The 15,786-nt window shown below is 43.0% G+C and overlaps 1 protein-coding gene across 2 annotated transcripts; it reads left to right on the forward strand.

The window, feature by feature from the left end:
- The first annotated feature begins 477 nt into the window (after positions 1–477).
- Positions 478–15,621, forward strand: brpf3b (bromodomain and PHD finger containing, 3b). Of its 2 annotated transcripts, XM_080031139.1 has the most exons (13): positions 478–807; positions 2,000–3,564; positions 3,744–3,900; positions 4,064–4,195; positions 4,730–4,858; positions 5,172–5,484; positions 7,004–7,282; positions 8,966–9,547; positions 10,422–10,503; positions 10,739–10,827; positions 11,034–11,128; positions 11,534–11,688; positions 14,331–15,621. In XM_080031139.1, exons 2-13 carry the CDS (start codon positions 2,024–2,026, stop codon positions 14,506–14,508), a joined length of 3,732 nt encoding a protein of 1,243 aa, XP_079887265.1. In that variant the 5' UTR covers positions 478–807; positions 2,000–2,023; the 3' UTR covers positions 14,509–15,621. The 2 variants fall into 2 exon arrangements, with proteins under 2 accessions (XP_079887265.1, XP_079887266.1); XM_080031140.1 differs by lacking the exons at positions 11,534–11,688; positions 14,331–15,621 and adding an exon at positions 11,465–11,522.
- Positions 15,622–15,786: the final 165 nt, after the last annotated feature.

Raw genomic sequence — 15,786 nt, forward strand, 5'->3', positions numbered from 1 at the left:
AGAAATTATTAATTCCAGAAATACATAATTTCAATGACAAATCAGAAAACAATATAGGCCTACGCACTATGGTTGGACACTTGCCCTATTTTACAGCTGAAAATAGCCAGACGACTTTGTAACAAAGCAAGATTTAAAAGCACTTAATATTAATTCTTCATTAGAATATATTAAATTGATTCGCATTATTTGCACAGTGCAACTAGGCCTACATTGCACATATGGTGAACTTTCGATTTCTGGAGACTTCTTGCCATTGAATACCGTGAAAGTAACATGTTATCATGAATAAACAGCTTGGTGTAATGTTAAAGTAAGTATTTGTTTAATTTAGGCTATATTAGTGGTAGGCTAAATAAAATAAAACAAACAGTAGAAGCCAACAGGGATTTTATTTTGAATGACGTATCCGGAAGTCTTATGTTGTACCTTGGCTAATTTCGACCTAGCACACACTCTGTAGACCCCAAATAACTAGCCAGCTAGCCGAAGGAGGCTAGTATTTCTCCTTCTGACTAAATTGGGTCGACAGTAATATGTTTCTCCGATTATTAATAACAAATATACCACTATTATTGGTAAACCTTTGGGTTTTAAGGTTTGCCTCCCCAACGCCGTGCTGTGAAGAAACGGGAGCGTTATAAAATATCGAAATAGACCGGCTGTAGCGGCAAACTGTAGCTGGCTAACGGTAGGGGCTAGCTTCGAGACTACAGCAAGTAAGGCGGCTGGCTAGGCAACCATTGCTGAAGAAGCAGCTTTACACCGACAGCTGTCGAGCTACTTGTCAGTCAGTTGCCATAATAGGTAAGACGGCTTATGTGTTTCTTTTAGTGTCTCAAAACTTTGAACTCCATTTTTGCTAGCAACGGTTTAACTTGTCCTGCTTCTTGTCAACGTTAAAAAATAACAAGGCAGCTAACGTCGGTTTTCCCCATCTGTTAAAGTTGGCAAGCTGATTTTCTTTAACTATTTGTCTCCGTACATTTATGTCAAAGTACCGGAATAATGCTTTCTTTCTCGTCCCGATATGAGTAGACAAATCACTGTGTCAACAAAGTATAATTAAAAGTTAAAACAGGAGAAGAGCTTTTAACTGTGTTTGACACTGTAAATATGGCTGACATTTTACTCCTGAAATAAGGACACTGATCTGTTGAGACCCCTGTGTTCGTAAAGCTGATTGGCTCACGGCCTCGTCGGTCAATTTCTACTGAAAGCTCATTGGATGTTCCCCTGCGTTGTGTTGTGGCTAGCGCTGAAAGTAGTTGCCAGGAGTTTATGAGATCGAGAATAATCTACATATCTTTTTTTTCATTCTTTAGTGGCCTTGTTAGTATTGACAGCGAAGTTGAATTATGACCTTGGCTGCCAGTCAGCTGTCAATGTATTGTGAATTTAGCAACTTGGATGGAGGTGTGTATGTTGATGTGTGTGAAGGGTTGTTTTACACTACAGGTGGTATTGAATGCAACGATCATTTTCAATGACTTAATATGTAAAAATGTTTAAAGCATGTAAAGCCTCTATTTTATGGCCTTTTAAGATTTGTTTTTCAAAATATTAATGATCACAAGCCTGGGATAATGGAAATTGTTGAAGCAGTGGATAATACATCTAGTTAAGATAAAGGCATTTCTCAACATTTAATTACGATAAGAGAAACAAACAAGAACAATGAAATATCATAACTGTTGATGAAATGTATAAATGCACACCATGATTTAGGGCTTTATATGGTGCATTGATATTCATCTGTAGAATAATTAAATTAATTTCAATGATAATGATAATGGATTGGATTTATATAGCGCTTTTCTCACACTCAAAGCGTTTTTTTATCGGATCGCCAACCCTCTGACCATTGTCCGACCCGCTCTACCACCTGAGCCACTGACGCCTACTACAGTAGTAAAAAAGAAATGTTGTTTATTGAATTTGTATTCACTTTCACAACACAATTTTAATTGTATTATTTTATTTCCCTTTAAACCAACAGGAGGGAAAGTGTGACAGGTGGCCTATGAGGAAGCCACGTCGAAGAGGCCAGGTGGCTGCTGGCGGCGGTGCACATGTCAAGAAGTCCAATGGGACGGTTGGCAGGCGCGGGGGGGCCCGTCAGCGCTCTCCGTCCCCATACAGCCTCAAAGCCTCTCCCAGCAGAGACACACTCTCTTACTCTCAGGCCCAGAAGGTGGTGGAGGTGGAACTGGACGGCAGGCTTCACCGTATCTCCATCCTGGAGCCCCTGGAGGTCATCACTGAAGATGAGATGAAAGCTCAGGACATTAGCGAGTGTAACAGCAATAAGGAGAACAGTGAGCAGTCACCCTCTCCCACCAGCAGTGCCCAAACAGTCCGCAAAACCGTCACACCGCGGGGCCGCAGGAAAGACTCCAAATGTCCTCCTGTCAAGTCTAAACCACCTTCAAAGAACCACTGTCCCACTACTCATCCACAAGCACCCGAAAAGTTATCATCATCGTTACACAATCACCACATGACCCTCCCTGAACCCAAGTTTCATATTCTAGAAACTTTTAAAGCTCCAGAGGCGACTCCTCTGCCCCCTGCGTATTACCGTTACATTGAGCGCTCGGCGGAGGAGCTGGAAGCCGAAGCAGAATATGACATGGACGAGGAGGACAATGCCTGGCTGGAGATGGTGAACACTGGGCGCACCACAGAGGGCTACTCTGCTGTGACCCAGGACACCTTTGAGCTGCTGGTGGACCGGCTGGAGGAGGAGGCGTACAGGGAGGCCCGCAGCAGAGCGCCCTGTCCCAACACTGCAGACGACGACGCCTTCTGCTGCGTGTGCCTGGACGACGAGTGTCTCAACAGCAACGTCATCCTGTTCTGTGACTCCTGCAACCTGGCCGTGCACCAGGAGTGTTACGGTGTGCCCTACATCCCCGAGGGCCAGTGGCTGTGCCGCTGCTGCCTCCAGTCCCCTCAGAAGCCCATGGACTGTGTCCTCTGTCCCAACCGCGGCGGAGCATTCAAGCAAACCAGTGACAGTCGCTGGGCGCACGTGGTCTGCGCCATCTGGATCCCTGAAGTCTGCTTTGCTAACACAGTGTTTCTAGAACCAGTGGAAGGGGTCAGTAACATTCCTGGAGCGCGCTGGAAACTCACCTGCTACCTGTGCAAGAAGAAGGGCAGCGGTGCGTCTATACAGTGCCACAAGGCCAACTGCTACACCGCGTTCCACGTCACGTGTGCTCAGCGCGCAGGACTGTTTATGAAGATAGATCCTGTGAGAGAGACAAACGTACATGGCACCACCTTCTCCGTTAAGAAAACAGCCTTCTGTGAAGTGCATTCCCCTCCAGGGAAGGAGAGTGTGTCTGATGAGGAGGGTGAAGGGAGAGTGGTGGGCAGCAGGGCGCGGGCCAGTAGAGGACGCAGTGCCTACACAGAGGGGCCGGTTACACCCAAGAAAGGCAGGAAGACTGACGAGAACGCCAAGACGGATAAAAAGAAAGGGAAGAAGGGGGCAGAGTCACCAACACAACAATCTGCCTCACCACAAGTGATAGTCCCTCAGATACCCATAAGCAGGTTAGATCTTAGTTTATTTTGAATTAAATGAATCATTGATTTTCCAATACACCTAGTGAAGACCAATTTGCTCAAAACCAAGAAAGAACATTTAAAAAAGCAGAATTTTGGTTGAGATGTAAGTATGATGTCCATCATGTTGACAGTATGACCAATCTGCATCTATGTCCGTTATACAGGCTGACTATCATCTGCAAAGGAATCCTCTTCCAGAGGAAGAATCAGTTCATGCAGAGGCTGCATAGCTACTGGTTACTGAAGCGTCAGCATAGGAACGGTGTGCCACTGGTCCGACGTTTGCACACTAGCATCCAGCCCCAAAGGACTACTGAACAGGTCAGGACAGGACACAAAACTACAGCCAAGGAGGGCCATGTAGTTTTGGTTTGTGACTCATGTTTTACTTAGAAGATTACAGTGTTTGTGAGAGTATTCATCAATGTATTCATTTATCGTTGTACTACTAAGCAATCTCTAAAATGTATTGATTTGTTTGTAGCCTGAAGTGGATGAGAAGGTTTCTGCTGCCAGAGAAGCACTGAGGTATTGGCAGAAGCTGAGACATGATCTGGAAAAGGCCCGACTCCTGGTGGAGCTCATCCGCAAGAGAGAGAAACTCAAACGAGAGCAGGTAACGCACATTGATGAGTCTACTAACCGTTTTATATTCAGGGTTGTTTTTTCACAATTTGCCCTTTCAAAGCATAATGTCCAATGTACAGAAACAGTATTTCAAAGCTCAAATTTTGGAATGAAAAGTGTATGGTGTTTGCCAATGTAGTTTTGATATGTCACACTTTGTTTGCCTGTCCTATTGATATAACGTATAGAGCTGCGTTACAGGGAAAAGTACAGGCCATCAAAATGATTGAGATTATGTACTGGACAGCCAGCATTGAAATCTGACCACTTGAGGATTTAAAATGAATATACTACTTTTCTGTGGCCATCTTTTAAGAAACATTTACATTTGATCAGTTTTTTTACGTAGAAATCAATTGGCCTGGTTAGTTTTACATTACATGCTATCACTTCATATTGCTTCTCTTTAGCTTTCAGAAGTCTGTCCAAAACATGTGTCTGAATTCTTGATTGTTCTAACTTTCCACATGCATTCCCCTGTCATACCCTGTGCCCTCTCTCCCCCCCCCCCCTTCCCCACCAGGTTAAAGTTCAACAGGCGGCTCTGGAGATGCGGTTGACTCCCATGTTGACTCTGCTGCGCTCCACTCTGGAACAACTCCAGGAGAAGGACAGCGCTCAGATCTTTACTCAGCCAGTGGACATCAAGGAGGTCAGACATGTCACTGTTACAGCTCTACGGGCCACATCATGCATGCACACACTTTATATAGAGTTGCAAAGGGGTTGTCCTTTCTGACTCAATTTCTTTCTCTTATATGTGTATAGATAATGTAAAGACCCTTTTAGGAATATGTGATTACCAGCTGTTTGAATCACTTTAAACGTCTTGTCGGACAAAATCTTACGTTGGCAGTCATTTTTTTTTTTCTTTAATGAATTCAACCAAAATTGAGCCAAATACCTGCCTGTCTTACTTGTGTCCATTTTCCTCATCAACGTCTGTACTTCTGTCCTGTTGTTAGGTCCCAGACTACTTGGAGTTTGTGAGCCAGCCCATGGACTTTACCACCATGGCTTCTAAACTGGAGCGTCATGCATACCGCTCAGTGGCTGACCTGGAGACAGACTTCAACCTGATGGTGTCTAACTGCCTCCTGTACAACAGCAAGGACACAGTGTTCCACCGGGCAGCGCTGCGTCTCAGAGACTTAGGGGGAGCCGTGCTGCGCCATGCCCAGCGACAAGCCACCAACACGGGCCTGGACCACGACTCCGGCATGCTCCACCCAGAGTCACCACAGAAACGAGACTTCAACTGCTGCACCTGGGAGGATGGTGAGTTCTACATGGGTGCTATTCAACAGTGACAATGTATGCTAGAGATATTCACTGATATTGACAACAAGCATTCTCCAGAATCACTGGTTCTACCTTTTTAACCTGCTGTATAAACCATATATATATATGGTCATATTTCATCAATATAGGTTTATCTGTGTAATTTCCATGATAGATGAAGCCATTTGGGTTATTTTAATTAATATATAATTGAAAATGAATCTCAAGAAACTCATGTGATTTAATGGTCCAGTACAACTAAGTAATGTATTTATTCTAATAAAAAACATCAAACACTGCAAAGTTAATTTAATTAGACAGGATATAAATTTAGTTCAGCCAAGATTCAATTAAAAATGTGATTAGATATTGGAGCTGGGCGGTAATACCATATCCCAGCTCATTTAAAAATAGCGACGGTATTCCTTTAATTAACACCATGTAAAAATCTGCTGTGTGATGTGCAATGCATGGTTATAATAAATGCCTTCAGAGTGTGAGTCTATGTCCAGCAGAAACAGCACCAATGCCTGTGTTTGAAGATGCTATTAAAGTGATGACAGAAGTCCTGTTAATGATGAAGGCCTAACTGTTCATATAAAGATCCTGTCGAAAAAGGACAAAGCTATTTAAAAACACTCATACTCGCTATGTGTCACATGACATCCTCTTCTCAGAAGGGATCATTAGAAAAAAAAGATGGCCAACACAAATGAGTTGGTCCCCAAAAATGCTCATGTTGCCTCATTGTGTGTTAGCGTCTTAAATATAAGAATGCAGCTTAAGAGACTTTATAGGTAAATGCCATGCGGTGATTTTGTTAATTTCTTTGGTTTTGAATGTAGATTATATTGAGTTACATTGTGATGTGTTCAAGTGCTGTTCAGTTAGAATGAGTATTTGGAGGTGACAACTTTATCATGATTAGTTCAATGTTATCTTCTTAAATGAAGTGTTGGCGAGAAGCAGAAGTAAACGTTGACTTAGTGCCATTTGGGAAACACAGGCTTTTCCATTCTGACTGCTGTAAATCTATTTATCTAAGTCTGCGGGGAATCGGACACTAGCAAAGGCATTAATAGTAAAAATAGCATTCTTTTCGCTTTTAGAGGTCATTACAGGTCATTTTTTATCATCAGAGGGACAATTAAACTGGTTTATAATAATTTAAAAGTTATCTTCATAGTCTCTTCAACTACCTTCTTAAAAAATAAATACAAATGGACAAATAGTCCTGCATCTCTGTGAGATCAAACTGTGCTATCTGGTGGTTAAATATATATGTCAGGCACTATCACATTGGTCCCAGATCAACCATTCGTGCCTTTTAAAAACATATAAAGATACATTTGACAGTATTGAGTAGTTAGTTGGTTCATGATCACTAAATGTGAAACCCAACTAATCTTGTAGTGGTTTAGGTAATCCAGTTTAATTATGAAATAACAGTATTAACCTTGCAAGTAGACCCTCCCCTCACCATCACCCTAACTCCGTCCTTCTTGTGTGTGCTCAGTTGACAGTGTTTTGGACCCAGACAACCGGCTCCACATGACGGTGGAGGAGCAGCTGAAGGAGCTGCTGGAGAAGCTGGACTTTGTCACCTCCATGCGCTGCAGCGGAGCCCGCACCCGACGCATGCGCCTGCTGCGCCGCGAGATCAACACCATCCGCTACAGACAGGGCCAGCACCCACGCCACAGCCTGCTCAACGGACACCTGAAGACTGACGACGAAGAGGAGGAAGAGGAGGACATCATCAAAGCAGACAATGGCCTCTCGTCTTCAGACAAAGGTGGGTGATAAGAAATGATATTTCAACTCTATGATATTGCCAGTGTATGACGCTTTTTTTTAAGCCTCTTTTTTTTTTTTTTTTTACAATGAGACCAGTTGTGAACATGAGCTAACGGAACATTGTCCTCAGGTAATTGAGCCAGGGTCTCCCCCACGCACCAACCCCAACCACCCCACTGTCTCCAGTCTAGTAAGTAGGGGCCCACAGAGTCTCCTTTAGCCACGGCTGCCTCACAAACTCCTCTCTCCCAGTGCACTCTATGTCTGCACCCTCTTCTATACATCACTCTCATGGACTCACCACTTCTCCCATTGGCCACGTACTGTACAGTCATGCCATATCATCCCACTTCTGACTGCAGGCTAGTCCTGGACAAAAAACTGGAGGCGGGCAGCAAACGCCAGTGATTTGTGTCAGTTGAGTCATTAAATACTGCCATGTTACTGGGGATGGGTATCGTTGAGATATGAACTACTTTACTGATATTCACGTATCGATCCGGTACTTAAACGCTACTAGGTAGTAGTTATCAGTTTTTATTGTTAGCTTCAAAGAGTAAAACAATGAAACGGAATGATGAACTGCTTTATTTTCTTGTACTGTATATAATAAACATTTTTGAAATCTGAATCAGCAGCACAGTTTTATGTTAGTATGTCATAAATCAAATAGGATTATAGAAGATATTTTTTGAACGATGGTATAGATTAAGATATGATAGATTGATGAATAGATATGATTAAGTAGAACATACAGCTTTTCAAATTAAAAGCTTTAGTAGCATAATTGCTGGTAAAGTGATAAGCCTACACTTTACTCTGAGTGTTTCTGAACCTCAGTTTGGGTGATTATTTTTTTATTATTTTTCACCATTCCAGAGAGAATTCATAGCTTAATATACAGCTGACTAATGGTATCTGTCAGTTATTACTCTGTGTGGGCTCCTGCTAGCATAACGCTAGCAATACTTAACATGAGTTTGATGAGGAAACGGGAGAGTTGCGAGCTAGGCTGTCAAAACGATGCATCTATCCATCTGAATATTATGTCATTTTGATGGATGTTAAGAAAGATTGCTCGTGTTACCCCCTTTTTACAGGCAAATTATTTATCGTACTTATTGCAACAAGCATTTCCCTTTGCATCAATTTTAGCAATTGTAGTTTAGCTGGCGTGTTTGAGAGAGGGACAGACAGGCAGTGTGTGCCCCCTACACAGGACAACAGGCTCTTAACACAGAGATATCTGTTCAGGAGGATTGGTAGGATTAATAGTGAAAATCCACCATAGACGAATGCCTTAAGTTTTACAATACCGTTAAGCAGAACAAATAACGTCAGAGCTTATCGATACTACGGTCTTTCTAAATTTTGCCCTGGAGCGAATTCAGAATACCCATCCCTACATGTTCCCATGTTGATGGTGTACACTAACAGTTGTGAGAGCAAAGATTTCTTACTCACTTGATAAGGTGCTCCATATCTACAGAATGTCTTTACTCCCTTTGGGCTGTGGTTAGGCTGTTGGAATGAAATGTAAAATCATTACGAGGTGGATACCATTTTTTCAGTGAATACTACACCGCCACATCACACTACATACTAAATGGGCAGCCATTTTCAAATAAACGCTGAGTCAAATTGATTTCCAATTTATTTTTTTCTCCTCCTCATCTTGCAGAAGAGCTGAAAGCCACTTCGCCCCCGACACTGGAGCCTACGGGTCCTGCCCCTCCTCCTCGACAGGGGGACACGCCTCTGGAGCCCCCCACCCTGCGGCCAATCACAGGACAGCATCAGTCCCCCACCTACTCCCACCGCAAACGCCTAAAGCTGGACGTCGACCTCCCACAATGCGCCACACACAACACAAATTGCACTAAAGCACAGGAGAGGCCGGCGTCCCCGCCTCCCATTTTGCACATCAGCGGAGGTCAGGCGGTGGCCAACGGGCTGCCGGAGCTCAGCACCCCCCCACCACCACCCACCACTATGGGAGTAGGACGAAGGACCTCGGTGTTGTTCAAGAAGGCCAAGAACGGTGCCAAGCTCTTCAGAGAGAGAGAAAGTCCTATTCTGAATGGGAGAGGGCCACAGGACAACAATACAAGTAACACAGCGCCCAACTCTGAAGCCAGCACCCCATCCACCACACCGCTATCAACTCCATCCAAAACCCCACGGAAGAGCCCGGGACCCCCCAACCACAATGACAAATGCATCCCTGAGCTGGAGAAGACACCCAAGCATACACTGGAAAGTGGTGAGAAGCTTTACTAAAGTTACTGACATCCTTCTTCATTCCAAGTTTCAGATCTTCCACTACAGCAGGACATTCACACAGATGTTTGTTATTAGCTACTAATTAACCCATTTAGGCCTAAGGCCACCTAAAAGAACACCTTCTAAAACCTGAGCATTGGTTCAAAATAACCTCCCAGATTAACGCTGTATTCAGCCTATTTGTCGCTCCCTGTATGGTCGTCCCTCAACTTTATTTGCAGTTTATTTTGCCGATTTTTTTTTCTCACTGCAATTATCCACTTGTTTTTTAGCGAATCACGTTGCATTTCATCAGTCATAAAAGTGTCATAAAACGATGGTTATACGTGTGTGCCTTAATCGCCCGTTAAAAAAATGACCGCCGTTAAAAGGAGTTTGCGTTAGTGCAATATTAACACGTTAACTTTGAAAGCCCTAGTAAAAACACTTGAACGTCTCAGCAGGTCTTAAAGGTAGAAACACGCATACGTTGCATCAGGAGTCAGGACTTAATAGGTTAATGGTACCAGATCTCTTTTCAGTGCACACATAGTACGGACATGTAGCAGATGGTGAGAAGCACACATTTATGTACATTAAATCACAATCACAGCCATCTGTGCGGTTATGTTATTGCACAAGCTCACGTGGCTATTAGATTAATAGTGCAGCACTAGTTATCACCCACTAATCACTCCAGTTCTTTACCTTTGTTGTGACCAAAGTCTTCTACTTTATCACATTATTAGGAACTTGCCTTTGCCTAACTGTGTTTACCGGATCAACAGAACAAATGATTGCGTAATGTCCTCTGTCCCTACCACCCCAGCCCATAGTATCTGTGTGATGCTGACATTTCTCTCCATTGTTTTCAGGACTGACCAACGGCTTCAACAAACACAAAGACGGCGGGTCCGACTCTGAGTACAGCCCTTGTCCAGTCCTCCACAAAGAAATGTAAGAGTGTGTGTGTGTGTGTGTGTGTGTGTGTGTGTGTGTGTGTGTGTGTGTGTGTGTGTGTGTGTGTGTGTGTGTGTGTGTGTGTGTGTGTGTGTGTGTGTGTGTGTGTGTGTGTGTGTGTGTGTGTGTGTGTGTGTGTGTGTGTGTGTGTGTGTGTGTTTTCTTCAGTGGTTGTTTGGTTAAAGAAATGATAAATGACACTACTTAAACCATCCAACGTGCCATCTTACAGCTGCTCACCACCCAAACGAAGCCTGGGGAAACCAGCTCTTTCCAAAGTTCCCCTCCTGGAGATCATCAATGGAGACTCTGATTACACTGGTATGCTTTTTTACTTCTGTTCATGTGAATTTAAAGCTTTTCTGCTGTGGACCATGACATTTCATTGTTTTTGACCTCTCTCTTTTTGCGTTTCATAAACATTTGAGGATTTCTTCTTCATATAACCTTAGTGTATATGTAAACGAGTGGTTGTTGTTTTCTTCTTCTTCTTCTTAATCATGTGACTGTCTGCTGCTGTTCTGCAGGTAACGGTGGCCAAACGTCTGAGGAGGACACAGAGCTGGAGCCTCTAGAACTGGTGTGGGCCAAGTGTCGAGGATACCCCTCCTACCCTGCTCTGGTAAGCCCTTCATCCACATAATGTTACAGAAGCACCATCTATTATGAGATGTCAACAGGGGAAGAAGATCTTTAAAGGTGGAGTCAGACATTCTGGAGAACGCTTGTTATCCATGAATATCTCCTCATGATCCGCTTCCTTTCTATACTGTATATGTGCTGGAAAAGAAAATCTGGTGTTACTAAACAGCCTATGCTCTGGTAACGGGCATGTGGCTAGCTACCCCCTTTGTTTACATACCATTTGTTTACATAGCAGTTAACAGAGCCTAGGTGCGACAGATAGCATATTGTGAGGTCATGTTCACTGATTTTGAAGAACACACATTCTCCATAGTGTCTCCATAGAACGGTGTGAGTGCAGTGCTAGAAAGAGGCTTACATTGTGACTGTGTGGTGGTTCCAGATCATTGACCCAGAGATCCCAGAGGGGGGCCTGCTGCATAACGGAGTGCCCATCCCCGTCCCCCCCAAAGAAGTGCTGCAGCTGGGAGAGAGCAGGCAGGAGGAGATGAACGAGAGGCTCTACCTGGTGCTCTTCTTTGACAACAAGCGCACATGGTGAGGGCCAAACACTCACGCTCATATGTCATGCTACAGAGCCATATTAGTTCAATGCACTTCAGCTGGGTCAATAGTTCACTCAAGGCGGGTCCTAGCTGTAAGGCCAAGCTGCTGCCCTAAACAAAGACAAAATAATTTACACTACCTTTTTTAATTTGAAAAAAACATTACATGTAAAAAAAATATATATGTACAGTGGCTTGCAAAAGTATTCATACCCTTTGAAATGTTCCACATTTTGTCACGTTACAACCACACACGTACATTTAGTTTATTGGAATTGTATGTGATACACCAACACAAAGTGGCGCATCATTGTGAAGTGGAATGAAAATTAAATGTGTTTTTTTTATAAATAGAAAAACTGAAAAGTGTGGCGTGCAAAAGTATTCAGCCCCCTGAGTCAATGCTTTGTAGAACCACCTATCGCTGCTATTACAGCTGCAAATCTTTTGGAGTGTTTCTCTACCAGCTTTGCACATCTACAGACTGATATATTTTGTCCATTCTTCTTTGCAAAATAGCTCAAGGTTCAGATTCAGCATCAGATTGGATGGAGAGCGTCTGTCAACAGCAATTTTTCTCTTGAGAAAGTCTTTCTCAATATTCTAAATTGTATTGAGGTCTGGACTTTGACTGGGCCATTCTAACACATGACAATGCTTTGATTTAAACTAGGGCTGTCAAGCGATTAAAAAAAATGTATCTAATTAATTACAGGCTCTGTGATTAATTCATTTAAATTAATCGCATACTTATATGACACTTGTATGACTGTTTATAACCAACTGTATAGGCTACCGTTCCTCTCTCTCTCTCTGAACTACTAGCACCGGAAAAAAAACACAAAAAAACAAGCAGGCTAAATGACGACTGTCTATCTCCCACAACAGACAGCGCTGCACTGCCACACAGGTGCGCATAGCCTATGCCGACTCATTCAACATCATCCTACTCATAGCCAAAAATATTGACACACACACACACACAAAGGAGGAAAAAAGACAGGCATATGCTAGGAAGAGTGAGAGGGGGCGGGTGTCCGTTTGCTGGAGACGATCGCAGCTAGCAAACAAAATTGAGACACGGAGGAAGATTGAGAGTTTTGAACCTACATTGTTAATTAGGCACCCACTAAATCAATGCACAGACACTGCGGAGAATAACATAAGGCGTATTCCTATACCTTCATGCTTATTTGCCCGGAGCTTCCCATAAAACGTCCCTCTCTATGCTTCTTTCTTCACTCTTTAATCCCGTGCGGGCCGTGTGCGCAAGCTACAGGTGCAGCTCCGCTATCGTCTCACCTCTTTTGCACCGGGTCAAAGGGCAATATAGAAGTGCGTTGAATCTGCGTTAATTTTTTTAATCGCGTTAATTTTTCTGTGATTAATTAATCGAAATTAACGCGTTAATTTGACAGCCCTAATTTAAACCATTCCATAGTAGATCTGGCTGTGTTTTAGGGTAGTTGTCCCTCTGGAAGGTGAACCTCTGCCCCAGTCTTTGCAGACTCTAACAGGTTTTTCTGCCCTGTATTTGGCTCCATCCATCTTCCCATCAACTCTAACCAGCTTCCCTGTACCTGCTGAAGAAAATAATCCCCATAGCATGATGCTGCCACCACCATGTTTCTCTGTGGTGATGGTGTGTATAGGGTGGTTTGTAGTGTTAGTTTCCGCCACACATTGCATTTTGCATTCAGGCCAAAAACTTCACGTTTGGTCTCATCTGACTATGCATGGCTTTTGGCAAGGGCTGGAGGAAGGTGCTCTGTTCAGAAGTGACCAAACTTGAAGTTTTTGGCCTTAATGCAAAATGCAATGTGTGGTGGAAAACTAACACTGCACAACATCACCCTGAACACACCATCCCCACCGTGAAACATGGTGGTGGCAGCATCATGCTATGGGGATGCTTTTCTTCAGCAGGTACAGGGAAGCTGGTTAGAGTTGATGGGAAGATGGATGGAGCCAAATACAGGACAGAAAACCTGTTAGAGTCTGCAAAAGACTTGACACTTGGTGGAGGTTCACCTTCCAGAAGGACAACCACCCTAAACATACAGCCAGATCTACTATGGAATGGTTTAAATCAAAGCATAGGCATGTGTTAGAATGGCCCAGTCAAAGTCCAGACCTAAAAACAATTGAGAATATTGAGAAAGACTTGAAAATTGCTGTTGACAGACGCTCTCCATCCAATCTCATGCTGAATCTGAACCTTGAGCTATTTTGCAAAGAAGAATGAGCAAAAATGTCAGTCTGTAGATGTGCAAAGCTGGTAGAGACATACCCAAATAGATTTGCAGCTGTAATAGCAGCGATAGGTGGTTCTACAAAGCATTGACTCAGGGGGCTGAACACTTTTGCACGCCACACTTTTCAGTTTATTTATAAAAAAAAATGTAAAACCACGTTTCATTTTCATTCCACTTCACAATGATGCGCCGCTTTGTGTTGGTGTATCACATGAAATCCCAATAAAATAAATGTACGTATGTGGTTGTAACGTGACAAAATGTGGAACATTTCAAGGGGTATGAATACTTTTGCAAGCCACTGTATGTGCAGTGAAAGTGGTCATCATCCCCCCTCTCAGAGATTCTAACAGTGTAATGTGTGTTGTTGCTCCTGCAGGCAGTGGCTCCCTCGTGACAAGTTGACAAACCTCGGTGTGGACGACACGGCGGACAAGCTGCGCATAATGGAGGGCCGTAAAACCAGCATCCGCAAGTCTGTCCAGGTGGCCTACGACCGCGCCTTGATTCACCAGAGCAGAGTCAGCCACGGCTTTGTGGCCTCCAGCTACCTGTAGAGGGCCCCACCGAGCCACTATGCATTGTATCTCTCTGGTCTTAAAGCAGCAGGGTGGGGCCCAGGAACACGCTGGTCTGAAGAGGTTCCTGTGGTAGTCCTGGACTGTAGTTCTCAACCAAACCACTAGTGTGTGACACACAGCAGTGGTGTTTGCCTTTGTGTCATTGTTTGTGGATGTGGCGCTCCAGATGTGAGCCAATGAAGTTACCTTTAAGTCCTCAGTACAGCGCTCTATGGAGGTGTGTGCTGACTCCACCCAGATGTGTCGAAGCTGTGTGTCTGGATCAAATGTAAAGAATTCCCTCTCTCTCTCTCTATTTTGTATAATGCTACTGCCAAGGAATCAAAAGAGATTTGACATATTTATATGAAACGCAGAAGACTTATGAATGGATCACTGCCATCTTTTATACAATAGCTTTTTACATTTTAATCTTTTACAGAGACACTTGTATATTAAGAAGGCACACTTTGTGTACATATGTATGTGTATTATCAAACCGGATTTAATTTAATGTCGCCGTTTTTAAGAAATGCGTATTTCAATCAACCCACAAGGGCCAAACGTGAGGCTGTGTGTATTTGTGGAAAATGAAATAATTCCTGACTTGCTGCAGTGTACTTTTAGCCTGTCGTTGATGTAAATTCATTGTGCTGTGTGTGAGTGTGCGCGTGCCTGTGTTTGTTTGTTTGTGTGTGTGTGTGTGCGTGTAAATTTGGAGCATACAACACAATGAGCCATTGTTCTTTATATTTGAATTCTCTTTTTGATACAGAGAGAAATAATTTATTTATGGAAGACAGAGCTATAGAAAGAAAGATATATTGGTTAAAGTTGAAAATGAAATCTTATTTAAAACAAATGGAGTGAAGTTTTTAAAAACATGCAGCGAACATTTTAACAGATGAATTTGACGATGAATTTACTCAGCCATGCACCAACATTAACTGATGACCCCCAGCAGACTGTATTTATTGTCAAGAGCCCCACTTTATCAGATGGAAAAATACACCTTTTATAAGCTTGTACTACATGCATATTTTACCTGCTCACCAAATATTTTGTCTGAACCGATATTTTCTCATTTTAGGAAATAAATGCTCTATTAAAAAACCCTTTGAGATACCTTATGGTGGTTTTGTGTTTTCTATATTTAAAACCAAAGGTCAGTTCGCTATTCGGATCTTATTTAATAATAATCACTTGGATTGTATTCACATATTATACACGCAAGGATGCAGACTATTCTCTCAAACTGTCTGGAAGCACTAATTG

Source organism: Ammodytes marinus (genome assembly GCF_949987685.1).
Source record: "Ammodytes marinus genome assembly, chromosome: 7".
NCBI lineage: Eukaryota > Metazoa > Chordata > Actinopteri > Uranoscopiformes > Ammodytidae > Ammodytes > Ammodytes marinus.